At 55.0% G+C, this 17185-nt stretch overlaps 1 protein-coding gene across 1 annotated transcript; it reads left to right on the plus strand.

The window, feature by feature from the left end:
• The first annotated feature begins 1202 nt into the window (after positions 1 to 1202).
• On the plus strand, positions 1203 to 16248 carry DBNDD2 (dysbindin domain containing 2). Its single transcript, XM_034787542.1, has 4 exons — positions 1203 to 1483; positions 11501 to 11653; positions 11936 to 12079; positions 13425 to 16248. Exons 1-4 carry the CDS (start codon positions 1441 to 1443, stop codon positions 13625 to 13627), a joined length of 543 nt encoding a protein of 180 aa, XP_034643433.1. The 5' UTR covers positions 1203 to 1440; the 3' UTR covers positions 13628 to 16248.
• Positions 16249 to 17185: the final 937 nt, after the last annotated feature.

Raw genomic sequence — 17185 nt, forward strand, 5'->3', positions numbered from 1 at the left:
GGAACAACCGACGCAAACAAGTCCAACCTCTTCACTTGTCTGGTAATGTGGTGATGCAAACCCTCTGAGGCAGTGAGCTGGGTCAGGGTGGGACTGATAATGGTTGCGGGAAACTCCCTTTCTGGCTGTTTCATGCAGAGAATGAGGAGTAAATCATGCTCTGAGGAGTTGTGAATTCTGGCTGTGATCAGATCCTATCTGCCCAGAGCAGGCACTGGCACTACGGAGGGACTGAGTCACTCTGTGGAGACAGAGGAAGGAAATAGAGGGCCTGCTCCTGAGAGCTCTGCTCTAGGAGCAGAATCAAGCCCAGCATGTTTCAATGATAGCCAAAGAGCTAATGATGAAAACATGCTGGATATGAGGCTGACAGAGGCCTCTAAGGGAATCTGTGTACTGGAGAAACAGGGAATCAGTTATGATAAGAATGGAGTCTGCAGCCCATTGCCTGCTCAATGATCATATGCGCAGTGCATATAGAGAAGCAGAAGACATTAATTATTAACATTAGGCGGGGGAGGCGGTTTTCCAGATGCACCAGTCCCTGCGCTCTGTATATCTGAGCTCTCTCCACAGCAATTGCAGCCTGTTGCACTGGGATGGAGGGAAGCTGATATCCCACCCTCACCCCGCTTTTGCCGTAAGTGCAGCACCGCACAGCAGGGATGCTGGCTTTTCCCAGCTGGTGTCACTTCTTTGGCTCCCTTTGCTGGCAGGCCTCGGGCTGCACTGCTGAGCTGCAGCTCCAGCTCCATGCTGCGGCCCAAGGAGGGGTGAGAAAAGGAACCTGACTTGCTTCCCCTGGGTCTCCCAGGCAGGTCACCTCTCCTCCCCAGCTCCTGGTGCCCCTTACTGCAAGGTTCCTCAATGCCCGCCAGAGCCACTCAGCTCAGGGTGACACTGTGCTCCTGGCCAGCCCCCATCCTGTGCAAACAGGGCCAGCGCTGCACTGCCTGGAAGGGGGCAGAGGGGTTGCAGGGGCAGAGCTGAGAAGCTCGCCATAGACACCCCCGTTCCATCCGGGTCCCGCCTGCACCTGCTTCCCAGCCGCCCTACCGGGGACCTCAGCATCTCCTGCTCCCTCCCCTGCAGCCACAGGCGATTGCCCGCGCGCTCCCTCGCAGGCAGCCCCCCACCTCCTCCAGGCGCCAGCGCCTGGCCTTGGTACAGCCAACGGGAGCCCGGAGCCCGTGCGAGCTGCTATCCCACCCCCTTTCCGGATCACGCAGTTGGTACAGTCTGCCGAGCCCCAGCCAGCCCGGCCCGGGAGGCAGCCCCAGTTGCACTCTCGGCCGGGCCAGACCCGCTGGAGCGCTGCCTGCCCTGCCTGGAGAGAGAAGCGTGCACCGGGCTGCAGCGCCCCCTGCAACCACCCAGCCCTGAGCGCGCTCTGGGGCTGCCTGCAGCAGACAGCGCCCGCCTGCCCGTCCGCTGCTGGCCATGTCCGGACCCGGAGCTCACAGCCAGAGCAGGAGGCTGGCCTGTAAGTCCCCTCTCCGGAGGGCTGGTGCGGGGGTGGTTATTTGCCCGGTGGCTTCCCAGCGAGGGTCCCCCCTGGCTCGGTGGAGGGATCACCCTGCCGCTGACTGTCCGGGAGCAGGCGTGGAGGGACATGTGCAGGACCGGGCAGGAGGCGTCCTCTCCCCCTCCGATGCACTCTCTGCTCCAGGGCTCTAATGTTCCCCAGCAGGGACCCTCCCTGGCCCGGACAGCGCCCCAGGGTTGAGACCCACGTGAGGCTGAGGGCACGCTCCTGATGCCCGCTGCACTGAGCGGGGCTTGGAGCAACCCCCTGTATCCCAACTGCATCGCCGGCACAGTCACTACCGCCAGCCGGAGGCCAGTGCCCGCTCACCCACGCACACAGACAGCAGCTGCCTCCTGCCTGGGCAGCCTCCCGCAGGAGGGGGGCACACTGCTGACACTGCAGCTCTTGCGTGGGCCCAGGTCAGGGGGACTTAAAGTGGGCAGGGTCGCCATGGGTCACAGTCCCGGCAAAAAAGAATTAAAACGGAGTCAGCTCACTAAGGGTGAAAGCACTGCCCTGCCCGTGCATGAACATTTATTGCAGCTGGGATTGTCATAAAAGCCCTTCCCCCCACCCTATTTTCCCAAGCCACTTAAAACACTGAGTTTAGGGATTCACAATTATCTTGCAGTGGTCAACAGCCCAGAACAATCCTGACTATTGTACAGAAACCGGCTGATTCACCCCCGTCCCCAAAGTGTCATATATCATGGGCACAGGCACTGGCCGTCACCCGTGACTCACACACACTTCCCGTCTGTTTCACACAACTTTCACCTACACCCACTCGCCCCTTCTCTCACACACTTACATTGCACACCCACTCAGCCACACCTGGGTCAGCCTTGCACTGGGTGCATCTCTCTCAGCCAAATGTTTGCTCTGGAAATTTACAGTCAAACTTGAGCAATTACTGCTCAGCCACAGTTTAGTCTAGACGCCGCCCTGTGTTCTGTCTGTGTCAGTCCCCTCTGTGTGTGTCTGTGTGTGTACATGTACACAAAGGTACTGACTGACGGAGGGAGTTGGGGGTTTATCCGTGTGGAAGTGCTAACCCAGTGGCGCTCTGCTCCCCCATGCCTTGCCCCCGGCACACGACTCTCTGAACCCTTTCCTTTTTTAGTGAATTCTTTAGCTCTGGCTCATCTTCGGAAGCTGCCGCCAGGCCCCGGCTGGAGCAACATATGCATCCGAAGAAGTGGGCTGTAGTCCACGAAAGCTTATGCTCTAATAAATTTGTTAGTCTCTAAGGTGCCACAAGTACTCCTGTTCTTCTTTTTATAGACTCCACAGGCAGCAGCCGCAAACCATGCTGTGAACAGGCACCAGGCAGAGCACCCCCCACCGATGGTCCCATGGACACTACAGCCCTCTCCTCCCATGGGCATAGCCCTTCTCTGTCCTTCCCCACAGAATTCAGCCATACAACCTGTACACCAGTGCCCTCCCACATCCCTCCATACACTCCATAGTGCCCTTCCGCCAGCGCCTTCCCACATCCCTCCATACACCCTATAGTGCCTTTTCGCCTGCACCTTCCCACATCTCTTCATACACCCCACACAACCCACCCACCAGCTCCTCTCCACCCCCACCCCCGCACACAGGGCACCTCTCCACCCCACCAAGCAGCAGCTCCCTCACCAAAGCCCTCAGCTCTACAATCCCGATTTCCTGGCTGCTCACCTCTGCACAGCCACCAACCCCCTGCCTCCATCTCACAGTCATCATGCACCAGCCTCCCCTGAAGTCGCTCTTCCCATATGCCCCCTGGTGATTGGTGCCTCCATCCTTTCATATCCCATTGTAATATCAATAGTAGTTCTACATGCTGAGATCCAGGCAGTCACATTTCAAGCTGCAGGGTGGTAGGAAGGGCTTGCCCTATGGGATGTGCCCTTCAGCTGGGGGCATTCCTTTTGGTGGGGGTGCAGGCTGCTTTCCTGTGAAGCATCAGGCACTGACCTTTGCCAGAAACTGGGCCCAGAGCTGGCTGGGCCATTGTCTGATCCGGATCGGCAAAGCTCTCCCTTATCAGGGGGTAGCCATGTTAATCTGTATCCACAAAAACAACAAGGAGTCCGGTGGCACCTTAAAGACTAACAGATTTATTTGAGCATAAGCTTTCGTGGGTAAAAACCTCACTTCTTCAGACGCGTAGAGTGAAAATTACAGATGCAGGCATTATATACTGACACACGAAGAGAAGGGAGTTACCTCACAAGTGGGGAACCAGTATTGACAGGGCCAACTCGATCAGGGTGGATGTAGTCCACTCCCAATAATAGATGAGGAGGTGTCCATTCCAGGAGAGGCAAAGCTGCTTTTGTAATGAGCCAGCCACTCCCTGTCACCTGTGGAACCTAAGGACAGGAGCAAACCCCTGAAGCAGCAAGTGTTCCGGACAGAGAAGCTCCATGGAGCCGAGCAGACAGTGAGTCAGTGAAGGTCTCTGCACAGCCAGGCCAGCTCCAGGCCAAGCTGGGGAGGAGAGACAGGGTGGTTTCCCAGCTCCTTTAATGAGCCTCTCAGCAGGACTTGGAAAAGCTTCAGTGTGTGGGGCAGAACATGGTGTGGAGGCTGCCTGTCCATGCAGCCTGTAGCAGCGAGCCTCCCAGCCCGGCTCGACCAACGCCGGCTAGCAGGACTCACCCGAGCGCTCTAAAAATAGCTGGGTGGGCAGCACTTTGAAGTTGTGGCTTGTGCTGGAGCTTGGACTGTGAAGACCATCCCCATCCCTAGGCTTCAGAGCCCGAGCTCCAGTTCGTGCTGCAACTTCACAGCGCTGTCTACCACGCTATTGTTAGAGCACTAGCGCAAGCTCCTGTAGCCCGAGTCTGTCGACCTGGGCTGGGAGGTTCGCTGCCTTGGGCTATGTAGACATCCCCTGTGTGGCTTATGAGCCTCCCCACCTCCTCTCATCTTCCCGAATGCGCTCCTGGCTTTATCCTGCTCAGGGTTCTATGTCAAGTGAATCAGGCCCTGTAAATAGCAGGGTCTTGTGACGTGGCCTCTGCTGGGGAGAGAGCTCTGGGCTGTGGGGATATTTTTAGTGTGGAGTCACGGAGGAGTTGAGGATTGGCTGGAATACCGAATACCGTTCATGAAGAGTCCATGTCAGAAATCAGGATCACAAGGTGCCACCTCCTCACCCCACTGACACTCTTGCTCTCCGCCCTCCTGTTTTTTCCTGCTCTGTCTCTGCTAAAACCACTTCCCTCCCTCTCCCCGTCCTGTGCACTCCCTCTCACCCGGCAGGCTTGGGTTTAAGTTTTTCCTTTTGCTGCGGTAGGAGGCCAGATGCGGAATCTGAGAGGGAGGCTGCGCAGATAATTTGAACAGGAGCATTCGGCAGGTTCCAGGCATCCAGTTTATGGTCAGCTCATCGCTACAGGCCTCTTCTAGGTCATTCCAATGGTTCTGCTCTAGCTGCTTCTCCCCAAGACTGAAGGAAGTTGCAAATTCTTAGAGTGGCTTTACCCTTTATCCTGCAATGTTCTTGCTGAGAGGGGCTCAGACTGGAGTAGCTGCGAGCTCCCCCCACAGTCACTGTCCTGACCTGTTCCGTGTAATGCCTCCTTCTGGCAGGGGTTGGAAGTTCACCTCTATAGACAGGGCTTCAATCAAAGGGAGCCCAGGGTACTGTGATTTCCTCCACCACTAGTGTGAATGGGGTCAGTGTGTCCCTGTTCCGGTTCACAGGGCCTGGGGTGATGCTTTTGAGGGAATGCCCCGTCATGGCATGGCCAGATCGGGTGTGAAGCTGTGCTCCTTGGAGTCGCTCCCTAGAGAACTGATCCACACCCTGCAGAATGTACCTCCTTCCCTCATTTATACTCTGTTAACCTCCCCTTTCCCCCTGACTTTGCCCCATTCATGGCTTACTCTGTTTCTTTAATCTCTTGGGGAGTTTTCAAGGGATTTAAAGAGACATCAATTAAAGAAAACCCTCTCCCCATCTCCTCTTGGATTGTGCCTCCTTTAACAAGCCCCCCACCCACATCCATTCAGACTGCCTGGTGCACAGAGTGGGGTTTGTACTAGGATCCAGCAGGACAAGGGGAAATGACAAACATGTCCACTCCCAGCGGAAACACGGCCAGACAAGCTGCCGTGTGCTCAGTGCTCAGCCCAAGAAATCAATGAAAAGATCTCACTGTGTCCCAAATAATCCATTCAGCCATATCACCCCCAGGGCTCATATCACCCTCAGTCGCTGGGAGCTACCCAAAGCCAATGCTCGGCCCCATTCCCTGCTGGTGTGGAATAGCTGGGACTGGGAGCTCCTTGTGGCTGGAACTCCTGCACTGTTCACTATTATGCTTCCTGCAGGAAGATGGGGAATAGAGGAGCTGAGCACCTTCCATGTCTGGCCTTTCTGCAGTCACCCTACAGGGTCTCGTGCTGAGAGACAGAGAATCCCAGCTGTGCAACCCAGCCAGCATATCTGCCCTGTTTCTTTCAGTACATCTTGCGAAGGCAGGGTGGCACTGGAGTCTCTGGAGCCAGAACACCTCCCCTGGCTCCTTACATTGCTTCCTGCTGCTGGGAGAGGCTGGGACCGAAGAAACCGAGCAATGGCAGTAGAAGGAAATCCCCATATCTGTTTCCTTCCCACGGGGCTGTGGTAGGCTGGCTCCTCTCCCTTCAGTCCCCACACTTGCATTCAGGTCCAGTTCTTCTATAGGCTTTGGTGCCTAATGAACAGCAAGAGCCGGAAGGATTTGAAGGCAGCAGGGAGCCTGGTGCCATTTCACGCTCTTGGGAAGTGACAGGCTGATGTGTTGGGGGGTCAGTGATCCAGGAGAGGCAGTGCTGTGTCCCAACTGCGAATGTGCATAAGCCTCAGCCCATTGGTTGAGTGCCTTGTAAAAAAGACCACCAGCAGGTATTTAAACCTCAGAATGAATTCCCTGCAGCGCACAGGGGCTGCATTGTGTGAGTGTGTGTGTCACTTGCTGGGAACATGCCATCCTGATGAGACAATCACAGCGACTGACAGCGAGGAGAATGTGACCATCAGTCACATGGCGAAGGGCAGAGACAGGGAATGTTAGTCTCTTTTATTTCCTCATGGCGGTTATTTAGCTGCAAATACATGAGCAGAGCTCTTGGCCTCCTAGAGTGCCTGAGATACAGGAACAGAGCGAGGGGGAAGGGAGAGAGGGAGCTGAGATGAGGAAGTGGGGGAAAAGGCTCCATCTCTGTTTCTCACTGCAGTCACCAGTCAGTCACCCCGCTGCACATCTTGCTTGATGCCTGCCTTAGTTACATAATGGTATTCAGTGCCGGCTACTCAACTGGCTAATAAAAGCACGCCAAGGAATTTACAGACAAGTTTGCTAATAAATGCAGGCACATCTTCCCCATTGAGGCTCTAGCACAGCTCTTGAGTGAGAGTAACATACCAGCGCCAGCTGTGAGTGTACCAACCCATGCCACCTCCCTGCATCTCCTCCTGGGTGCCTGGAACATCCCATGGTTGTAGTTGTCATGTCTTGGGAGAGAGATGTACAATGTGTGCATTAACAGTGTAGAAAATTGCAAACTCTTAGGATGGCCTTAACCTTTATCCTGCAATGTTCTTGCAGGGAGGGCCTGAGACTGGAATAGCTGTGCGTTCCCCCTTCCCCTCTGCATACAGACAGTGCTTCCTCCTGGCAGAGATTGGGAGCTCACCTCTACAGACAGGGCTCAAATCAAAGGGAACCCAGGGCACCGTGCTTTCCTCCAATACTAGAGTGACTGGGGTCAGTGTGTCCCTGTTTCCACTGTGTCCCCTGTTCCAATGGAATAGGTGCACCAAGTTGATCACATGGTGCTTGTTGCTCTACTGGAAAGTGAAGTTGTAACATATCGGCTATTGGGTCCCCAAACGGCAGTATTATTAATCTGTTAGGTTCATATTGATATTGCAATAGTATCTAGGTACCCTGCCTGAGGACAGGCCCTGCTGTGCTAGGTGCTGTACAAATACATAGTAAGAGTCACGCTGTGGTTGTGGAAGCCAGCCTGTGGTTGTGGACGCTGTTGATGCCAAGGATATGGGGAATGAGGGCCCTTGGGAAGGAGCGTGAGGTGCAAGAACTTCAGGATCACCTTCTCCAAAGTGTCCCCAGCTCTCAGGGGTTTCACTAGAGCTGCTTAACACCGCCAGTACCTGAACCTTGGCTTCTCTGCACTACTTGAATTTGTTGGCCACTTTCCCTGGGAAAATTGTGACAAGCCACTGGATGGTCCAGCCTGTTAGCCAGGGATTCCAACAATGCTACAGCTGCAGCTTTCCTGGAGCGGCGGGAAGCTGGTGACTCTGCCCTGGTGGGAAAGCACAATAGGGCAGGCTCCATGCAGCTGGGCTGTGTCATTAGTAAGGCTAAGATTTTATCATGGTTATTTTAGTAAAAGTCACGGACAGGTCATGGGCAATAAACAAAAATTCACGGAGCCGGTGACCTGTCCGTGACATTACTAAAAATACCCTGGGGGCAGGGCTATGTAGGGGGGAAGAATGGAGTCCCATCGCAGAGGGGATGGTCAGGCCGAGCTCCCACGCCAGCGGGCCACAGCTATGGGACAGGGGTGTGTGGCCCTGGCTGCAGCTCCCACCAAGCCTCAGCCACAGCTGGGGGTGGCATATGGCCATGAAGGCTGCAAGGGGGATGCACTGTCCCCAGTGCAGCCGCTGGGCAGGGGCACACAGCCCCGGCTACAGCCCCTGCCAAGCCTGGAACACCGCAGGGTTTGAGTACTTGGCCCTACTTGGCCCCGGCTGCAGCCCCCGCCAAGCCTGGGACACTGCGGGGCTAGGGCGTGCGGCTCCATCTGCAGCCCCCGCCAAGCCCGGGACACCGTGGGGCTGGGGAGTGCATCCCTGGCTGAAGCTCCTGGCAGAAGCTGTGGGGCTAGAGCTGCAGCGTCCTGGTTCCAGCCAGCCCCAGTTTCAGGGCAGGGGCGCACAGTCCCGTCTCCGCCTCCTGAAGCCCTAGACGTCACGGAGGTGCGGGAAAGTCACGGAATCCGTGACTGCTGTGGCCTCCATGACTAAATCATAGCCTTAGTCATTAGCTACCCTGCAGGGGCTGCCAAAGGGGCCCAGAGTTACCTCGATGCTAATTGAGGGAGACACAATCCTCCAGGGTTAACCTGTTCTTTGTGCAGCCCAGAGCTTTGTAATTAGACCACCCCAGTCTCCTTCCTGCCTCTGTGCCGTAGCTGTTCCCCCAGCCCTTCTCTGCCTCCCAGACTCTGACACAGCTCTGGAGTTGCTGATGGATTAGCGAATATGTGTGGGATCAAAGGAGTGGGGGGGCTTAGATTCTGTGTGGCCTTGCCCCAGGATAAGGAGGAGAATGAGCTCCTGGCCAGTGCAGCAGCAGATGGTGAGACCAGCAAGGAAAGTAAAATGGGCTTAATCTCGACATGTTGTTAAGGCGCTTTCAACACGGGGTTTAGTCTCTTGGCAAAGTGTGTGAGATCCTGGCTGCATGGGCACCTTGCCAGCCCAGCCCTTGGCGATGGACAAGGAGACAGACAGCAGCAGGGGCTGGCACTGATCTCTCTGGCTGCAGTAAGTGGGGAGGCCTAGACCTGGGCTGGGCATCTTGGAACCAGAACTTATGCCAGGTGGGTTGGAGCCTGGAAATGGGCCCAGCAGTAATGGGACAAGCAGAACCAGAAATGAATACAGAACCCCGGGGGAAACGGGGTTTCAGGTCACCAGGAGTATAAGTCACACAGCGTTGGCAGCTGGTTCCTGTTTGGTATATTTCAGATGCAGGAGTTTAGCCCTGAGGGGTTTCCGTGGGGCAGGTGTAAGGAGGGGGTGTTTAGCTTTGAAGGAACAGGAGTACATAGGATGCAGAAGTGGGCTGTAGTCCACGAAAGCTTATGCTCTAATAAATTTGTTAGTCTCTAAGGTGCCACAAGTACTCCTGTTCTTTTTGAGGATACAGACTAACACAGCTGCTACTCTGAAACCTAGCTTTGAAGGGTTTCCCTGCAGCAGGTGTGGGGGGGAGGGTAGGGGGCGGAGATTAGTCCTGTGGGGTTTCCCTGGGGCAGATGTCTGATGGGGAAGAAGTTTAGCCTTAAGAGGTTTCCCTATGGCAGGTATTGGGAGGGGGGGAATTTAGCCCTGCTGGGTGTCCCTGGGGCAGGTGTCTGGGCAGGGAGTTTAGCCCTGAGGGGTTTCCCTGGGGCAGGTGTTTGGGGGGAGGGAAGAAGAAGTTTGTTTCCTCCGGGGTCCTATGTTATAACATTCTGGTCCTGATCCAGACACAGCCCCCGCCAGCCAGGGTGGGGATCCCAGGCAATTGCTGCTCTTTGCTGGGATTCCCCCCCGCCCCCGCTTCCAGCAGCAGGAGGTGGGTTTGGTCAGTGCTGGGATGGGGACAGGCTAGAATGTTTGTTTGGTTTCCCTGGTTTCTGCCCTGCCCGGCTGGGTTGTCACATTTTCCTTGCCTGGCCAAGAGTAGCAGAGACGGATCCTGGAATGAGACTCCAGTCTGGGAGCATCCAGGCAGCTGCTGGAATAAACCAGCAAGGCCCAGTTCCTCAAAGGTATTTAGGCTCCTAAATTCCATTGAACTCGAACACCTTAGCGGATCTGGGCCCAGGAAACCAATTGGCCAAGCTAGAAGGGCTGCAGGTTCTTTGCTCCTCTGCTTTCCTAAGGCAGGAGGGACAGAGGCAGGCCCGGCTGTGCTTAGGAGGAACTGGCCCTCCATCACCTTGTTCCCTGCGGAGGGCTCAGCCGAAAGGAATGCAAATGCAGAGATCCAGGCTGGCTGTGTGTGAAGGGGGTGGGGCGAATGGAGGAGCCTGTTTGTCTGTATGTGTGTGTGGGGCGGCGGGGGACTGGGATTATAGACTGGTGTACGGAGGGGAGTGTTTGTAGGTGGGGGTGGGGGTGTTAATGCCATTTTATTACTATCACATTTCTCAGTCCAGTATCCCTGGCACTCAGGGTCAGTTCCTGTTCCTGGGAGAGTTTCTGCTGTGTTAATATTCAAAGGCAACTCTCTGGTTAACCCTTTGTTAGGCAGCAGGAAAACCAGAGTGTGACAGGCTGGAGCTGAGACTACCCCATATCACGCACACTTGAGCACTCTAGTTACAGTCCTGAACAGTCAACATCTGGGCTGCCATGATTCTTCTCTGCCAAGCAAGGCAGGAGTGAAACGTCATTGTACCGCAACCCCTTTCTGACAACAAAATTACTACATGACCCCGGGAGTGGAGGGCCGGAGCCTGAGCCCTGCTGCCCCGGGTGGGGAAAGAGAGGGGGTTGGAGCCTGAGCCCCACTGCCCTGTGGGGGACGGACAGGGGGCCGGAGCCCAAGCCCTGGGTCCCAGCAAGTCTAAGGCTGGCCCTGGTGACCCCATTAAAATGGGGTTGCAACCTACTTTGGGGTCCCGACCCACAGTTTGAGAACCGCTGATTAGTGGTTAGAGCAGAGGCTTGTGAGTCAGGAGGACCTGGTTCTATTCCTGGCTCTGATACTGGGTGACCCTGGGCAAGTCACTTCTGCTTTTCGTGCCTCAGTTTCCCTCTCTGGAAAATGGGGATAACAGAACACTAATCCCCTCTCACGGAGGGAGTGAGAGTTAAAGTTTGTAGAGCGCTTTGAGAACCCTGGAAGAAAGGTGGGGAAGCCCAAAGTATGAGACGGTCATTGCAGCTGTGGACACCAGACTGGGCTGTATCACAGGAGCAGAGTCAGTAGCAGTGGCCCCCAGCACAGATTGCACTGCTGGAGCAAGCTCCGTGGCCTGTAATACCTCTTCCATTGCTACCAAATCACAACGCACCCCCATGGATAAAGTAGAGCAGGAGAGCAATACCTATCCTGCAGGACACTGATAGAAGGAATAGGGTGGACTTATGCAGCCCTTCTTGGCCTTGGCTGATCTCCCATGCCCCATCTGACTGCATCTAGCCTGTGCCTGATCTTCCAACTTGTTCCTCTACAGCTGACATGGAGCATGGGCAGCGGGGACTGGAGCCAGAGCAGATGCAGCAGCAGCTCAAATTACGTGACAGGCAGAAGTTCTTTGAGGAGGTTTTCCAGCATGATGTGGATTTCTTCTTCCCCATGTCCCACTTGCAGATAGAGCACAGGAGACGTAAGTGCCGCCCGCCCGGGGCTAGGGGGAGGTGTCTGTCACACACAGAATGGGATCGAAGGCAGTGCGGAGGGGGTGACCTGTTATTTATAGAGCCCTGAACAGGTCATAAAGATAAGGGCCCTGAAGAGCTCACACTATAAGCAAGCCAGTAGACTAGTCCCACAAGCTGGCCTCCCATGGCATCTGCTTCTCAGTGCTGCTGGTCCAGGGCTAATAGGTTCTCATCTGGCTGGCACTAGTGATGGGCCCTCCCTTGTTTTCTGGCCCGTGTCTCTGCAGCTCCGCTGGGCAGCATTTCCTCCATGGAGGTGAATGTGGACATGCTGGAGCAGATGGAGATGATGGACCTTTCTGACCAGGACACCATGGACGTGTTTCTCAGCTGTGGGACAGAGGATAACAATGTTGCCGGTCTCCTGCCAGGTATGTACGCAACCCTCCTTGTTTGCTCCCTGCTGTCCCCCCAACCTTCACGCCAGCTGGTCAGTTCTTCGATCCAGTCCAAGCCCTGCTGTGATTCTCTTCAGTCCTGAAGGGCAACAAACTTGTGGCTTTGGCCTGTGGGGTTGGAAAAGTTCACATCAGCACAGCTCCGCTAGTACAGCACCATCGACGATATGAGCAATGGAGGCTGCCGAGTAGAAAGGGCACAGGCATTTTCAGCATCACGACATCTAATCTTAGGGAAGGGTACTGTTGTACAAACACTGTCCCCTGTCTACACTACAGCCACCATTGCTGGGAGCAGAGAATTATGGATCCAAGTTTTCCAGGGCTGATGTGCACTCTGAGCTTTTTAGGGTTTGTAAGACTGAATTCTTGTCCCCCCAAACTGCTCTAGAGCAGCCACTGTCCCATCACCCCTGCCGCACTCCTCACATGCTCACGCTCCCCTGGGCCCTGATTGCCCATGCTGAGCTCTCTGCACAAAGTGTGGGGGTGCCAAGACCCTGACTGTCTTGCATTGAGCTCCCTGTTGGGGGCAGTGTCAGCACCGTGGTGGCCCCAGGCTGGGCTCCTCACATGGGGAGTGGGGAGCCTTGCAGACCCCAGTTACCCTGTGTTGAGCTCATTGCCTGGAGAGGGGGACCCCAATGGGGGAGGAGGAGGCATCGGCAGCCTGATCACCCCATACTGCGCTCCTTGCAGAGACTCTGAGAATGAGTCACTCTGAGAATGAGTCAAGCCATTTAGCGGCAGATTCTCCTCTGTGCCAGTTAAACGGCCTCACACATGAAGGCCCCAAGCTGGAATTTTACAAGCGAGACGGAAAAGGCTCCACTGCCAAAAATGGGGAAGGAATGTGAGGCACATGCCCTGCTGCCAAAGTCTGGGACTGGGGAAGGAGACCCGGCTCTGGCAGCAGCCTGGCTCGTGCTGGGGATCAAAGTCGGGCTAAGGGATCGGTAGCTCAGCAGCTCAGTCCTGCTTCCGGCCAGCTCATGTCTCTCTGCTCATGGACAATAAGAATTTTGAGCCCAGTGACTCCCACCCAAATCCCTCCGACCCCCCACCTCTCCTGATAGGGATAGTTCCAGCCTCATCGCCTTTGCTCCTAAAGGGCCTAGAAACATTGTGTACCAGAGTCGCTGCCCCTGCTGAAATGGCGCTCTGCACATATATAGCCCCTGCAATGGGCTGGGAAAGGGATGAAGGCACAGCCTGCCTGCAGAGGGGTATGGTGGAGGTGAAGGGGGCTGGGCACAAGGCCTGCAAAGATGCTAGCATGTTGGTTTCTTCTGCTAATCTTGCCTCTCTCCTTGGGCAGAGCCCAGCCACTACCAGGAGGAAATCACCCTGCAAGTGCCCAATGCGGCTGAGATAAAATCCCGGATCTCATCCACATCTTCCGTGTCCACAGACCTGAACAGCCTGGACACCAGCGAGGAGGGGGCTGAGACCCCCGTGGTGCAGTCAGATGAGGATGAGCCCCAAGAGGACAGTCCTGAAGCGCAGGCGGCCAGAAGCTAGCAGCAGGCTCCCTGCTCTCTCCTCATCCACCCTCCGCATGGACCTGCCAGCATGAGAGGAAGGAAGGCTGCTGGTTGTTTGACGCCTGCTCTGTACAACCCGAGCTGTCTCCTCATCCCAAGGAGCGGAGAGACGGCTTCCCTCAGCATGTTCTTCAGTCAGCCAGGAGAGTGGTGCAGAAACAGAGGGGTAGTGTAGTGCTTCAGAAATTAACTCTTCAGGCTTTGCTACTAACTCTCCCGCTTCACTCACCTGAACTGCTACACGAGCCAGGGCCTCAGTTGTGCCCATTCCTGGCAAGGCCTCCCTGCAGGCTCGCACCCCCCCAGTCCCAGTGGGACCCCCCCCTTCTAGGCAAATGTGTAACAAGAGCCTACAGAGAAATTACACTCCTGTCAAATAAGCTGTAGGGATGGTGTGTGTTATTGGAGAACCATGAATGCCTGGTGGTTGGTGGGGATGAGGGACTGGCCTAGGAAGCGGCTGCAGAATGAGGAAGAGGAGAGCCTCAGGGAGGGGAGACAGGCTTAAGGCAGGGGATGAAGCAATTACAGCCATACTACCAAGGACAAGACCTCAGTAGCAGATGAGCCAAAGTTTCTCAGTCGCCGAAGAACAAGGGTCTTAACTTTGTTCCCAGACCAGGCGCCAGCCCAATCCAGTGGCCATTCCTCTGCCCAACATAAATACAAGTGGCATAGTCCTCATTACCCGCCGCTGAGAAGAACTATGGGGGTTAATGGGGCAAATCACCAACCCATCCCAATAATAATACTGAGCACTTCTATGGTGCTTTGTTTTTTCAAAGGGCTTTGATTGCACTTGTGCTTACAGAGGAGACAGCCTGAGACCGCAGTGAGAATGTACTGATTCCCACACTAAACCCGCAGGGCTGGTGGGCGTGGGAGCACTGTGATCTGTAACATGATCCCATGAGTGTGTTCAAGCAATTCCCCATGAATTGTATGACCCTTCTAGCACCAATTATCAGGTGCAGCAACAGCAGAATACCCAGCATGGCTGTTGGAGCTCTGGCTAGCTGTGTTACAAGGACAGATTGTCACTTTGACCCCCTCCTTGCTGGCTATTTGTCTTGCCCTCTTCCTACTCTGGGGAATGAGCATAGCCACACACAGATCCGGCTGCATCACCATTTTAGGGAGGCGTGCTACTGCCACCATCTGATCTAATACAGGAAAGCTTTGGCCACAAGGAGACTATGTAACAGGAAAAACAAAGTCACTGTCATGACGGAAGTGGAGCATCCTCAAGGAGAGGAGTCTGGTATATAAATAACAGAGGCTGGGAATTGCTCTAGATCCAGGCCATTTCCCAGGGAGCACTCAGAGCTGCGTAGCTAGACACATACTAGTAGACACTGTTGGACCCTGGCTGCAGCATTTAGCATCCCAAGTACCATCAAACGAAAAGCCAGGTGCAGATGAGTCACATTCTGTCCACTATACTGCCTCCTAAAGCACTTTCCAGAGAAAGAGGATAAAGGGAAAAGAAAGGTCTGAGAAGAGGAAGTGACTCAGCAGATTGGCAATTCCCGAGAGACGGGGGCAGCACAAATATAGTCCTAGCAATCAGCTAAACCCATGGAAAAATCCAAGAAATGAATGGCCGCTGCTAAACAAGGACTGCCCCCAGGACCCTGATTTCAGCTGGTTTGCAGCAGTCTGTGGACAGAGTGGTGCAGGGAGTTTCCTAAGCCCAGAGAATTTGTGTCTAGTGCCTCTGGCCATCCTGGCTCATGCGTAGCTGAAGGATTCCAGTACTGCAAGTCTCCACCCCTGTGCTGAGAAGTTTGGCATGTTCATTACAGGAGTGCTCTTCCAGGTCTCAGTGGTTTTGGGCTAGGGCTGGGCATACATTGTGAGTTTTGGGGTATTGCTTGGGGCTGCACTGAGTGCTTGTTTGTGCCTTTGCAAGTCAGAATGGTGGCAGGTGTTCTCCAGCTGTTGGGTGTGGTTCAAAACATTCTCGAGCAAGACCTTCTATTGTGCAGCATCTGCAGCCCCCATGCAATCTCCTAGGCCTGGAGTCCCTCGCATTCTTTTACAAAGTCCTGGCACCAGGGCTCTGGAGCGGAGCCCGGAGCTGGAGCGCGGAGCAGCTCCAGAGCAGTGGAACTGCAGGTTTTTGCCTGGAGCGGAGCCAGAGCACAGCTCCAAAGCCCTGCCTGGCACGGAGCTCATGTGTCTAGATTCCACATGGGCCTCTGAGCAAGCACTTGTTCCTACAAGGTGTAGAGCACTTTGGCCCTGATGTAGAGAAGCATAAATTTTTAAGGAGGTGGCTAGCCAATTGAAGTTAATGGGCTTACTCACAAGCATGTGTTTAACCTTAAGCATAAGTGTTTCACTAGATAAGAGCCAGCGTGCTCTGCACATTGCAGGATCAAGCCCTAAATGAGCTTGCTGAACTTCTCCTGCACTCCCGTCAATACTTAGGGAGGGAGCACTTCCGACATAGGAGACTTGTCTCTGAACATTTTGTGTGGATCATAGTATTCATTATTAAGGGTACGTTTTAGTCATGGGTAGTTTTAGTAAAAGTCATGGACAGGTCATGGGCAGCAAACAAAAATTCACAGCCTGTGACCTGTCCATGACCTTTACTGTATACCCCTAACTAAAACTTGGGCGGGGGGCCATGGGTACTCTGGGGGAGGCGGTCCGGGGGGTGCCATGGGTGCTGGGGGAGGTGGCCCAGGACCCCCACTAGTGCTGGGGGGGGCAGCAATGCACAGCCCGGGATCCCTGCTGGTGCTGGGGGGGGAGGGGGGCGGGGGGTTGGTGGGGCTGTCAGGCTACCTACCCGACTTTGCATGTCCCTGCAGCTCCTAGGCGGCGGAGGGGCCAGGGAGCTCCGCATGCTGCTCCCGCCACAAGTGCCGGCTGCGCAGCTCCCATTGGCTGGGAACCACAGCCAATGGGAGCTGAGAGGGCAGTGCCTGCGGGCAGCGTGCGGAGCCCCCTGGCTCTTCCATCACCTAGAAGCTGCAGGGCCATGCCAGTGGGAGCCGGGAGCCCCCTCGCCCCAAGGTATGCGCCCCCCGCTCCTCCCAATGCCTGCCCCTAGCCCTGAGCCCCCTCCCACACACCCAAAGTGCTGCTGCTGGCCCAGGGGCTGCCCGGCTTGGGAAGCCCCTGAGCCAGCACCAACCGCTGCAGAAGTCACAGAGGTCACAGAAAGTCATGGAATCCGTGACCTCCATGACAGACTCGCAGCCTCATTCATTATCTTTGTTCATTTGGGAACTCTGGAATTCAGCATATGCCCCAGACATTGGAGATGGCAGAAATGATACAAGTTTGGACTGTGGTATTTTAGGAATTATTTTTTACATACATATCTACTGGGAAAAACCACAGCACTTTGTCTTGGCTGCTTATCTGGCTGAGAGACTGAGATACAAACTGATGTGATTAGCTTTTATATATAGTTAAGGATAAGCAGGGCAGGACCGGGGGGGGGGGTCTCTTGCACTGTGTCTACCCTATAATGTAAGATCCTGCTCTTTAGCATATGTTAAAGCTTTGCTGAAAGGCT

The sequence above is a fragment of the Trachemys scripta genome, chromosome 12 (assembly GCF_013100865.1).
Source record: "Trachemys scripta elegans isolate TJP31775 chromosome 12, CAS_Tse_1.0, whole genome shotgun sequence".
Taxonomy (NCBI): Eukaryota; Metazoa; Chordata; order Testudines; family Emydidae; genus Trachemys; species Trachemys scripta.

Bases quoted from the DNA above. Each gene is read 5' to 3' on its own strand.
- DBNDD2 (XM_034787542.1), top strand. From the start codon at position 1,441: ATGTCCGGACCCGGAGCTCACAGCCAGAGCAGGAGGCTGGCCT. The intron at 11,654-11,935 runs GTAAGTGCCGCC...GTGTCTCTGCAG, and splicing joins GCAGATAGAGCACAGGAGAC to CTCCGCTGGGCAGCATTTCC. The intron at 12,080-13,424 runs GTATGTACGCAA...CTCCTTGGGCAG, and splicing joins TGTTGCCGGTCTCCTGCCAG to AGCCCAGCCACTACCAGGAG.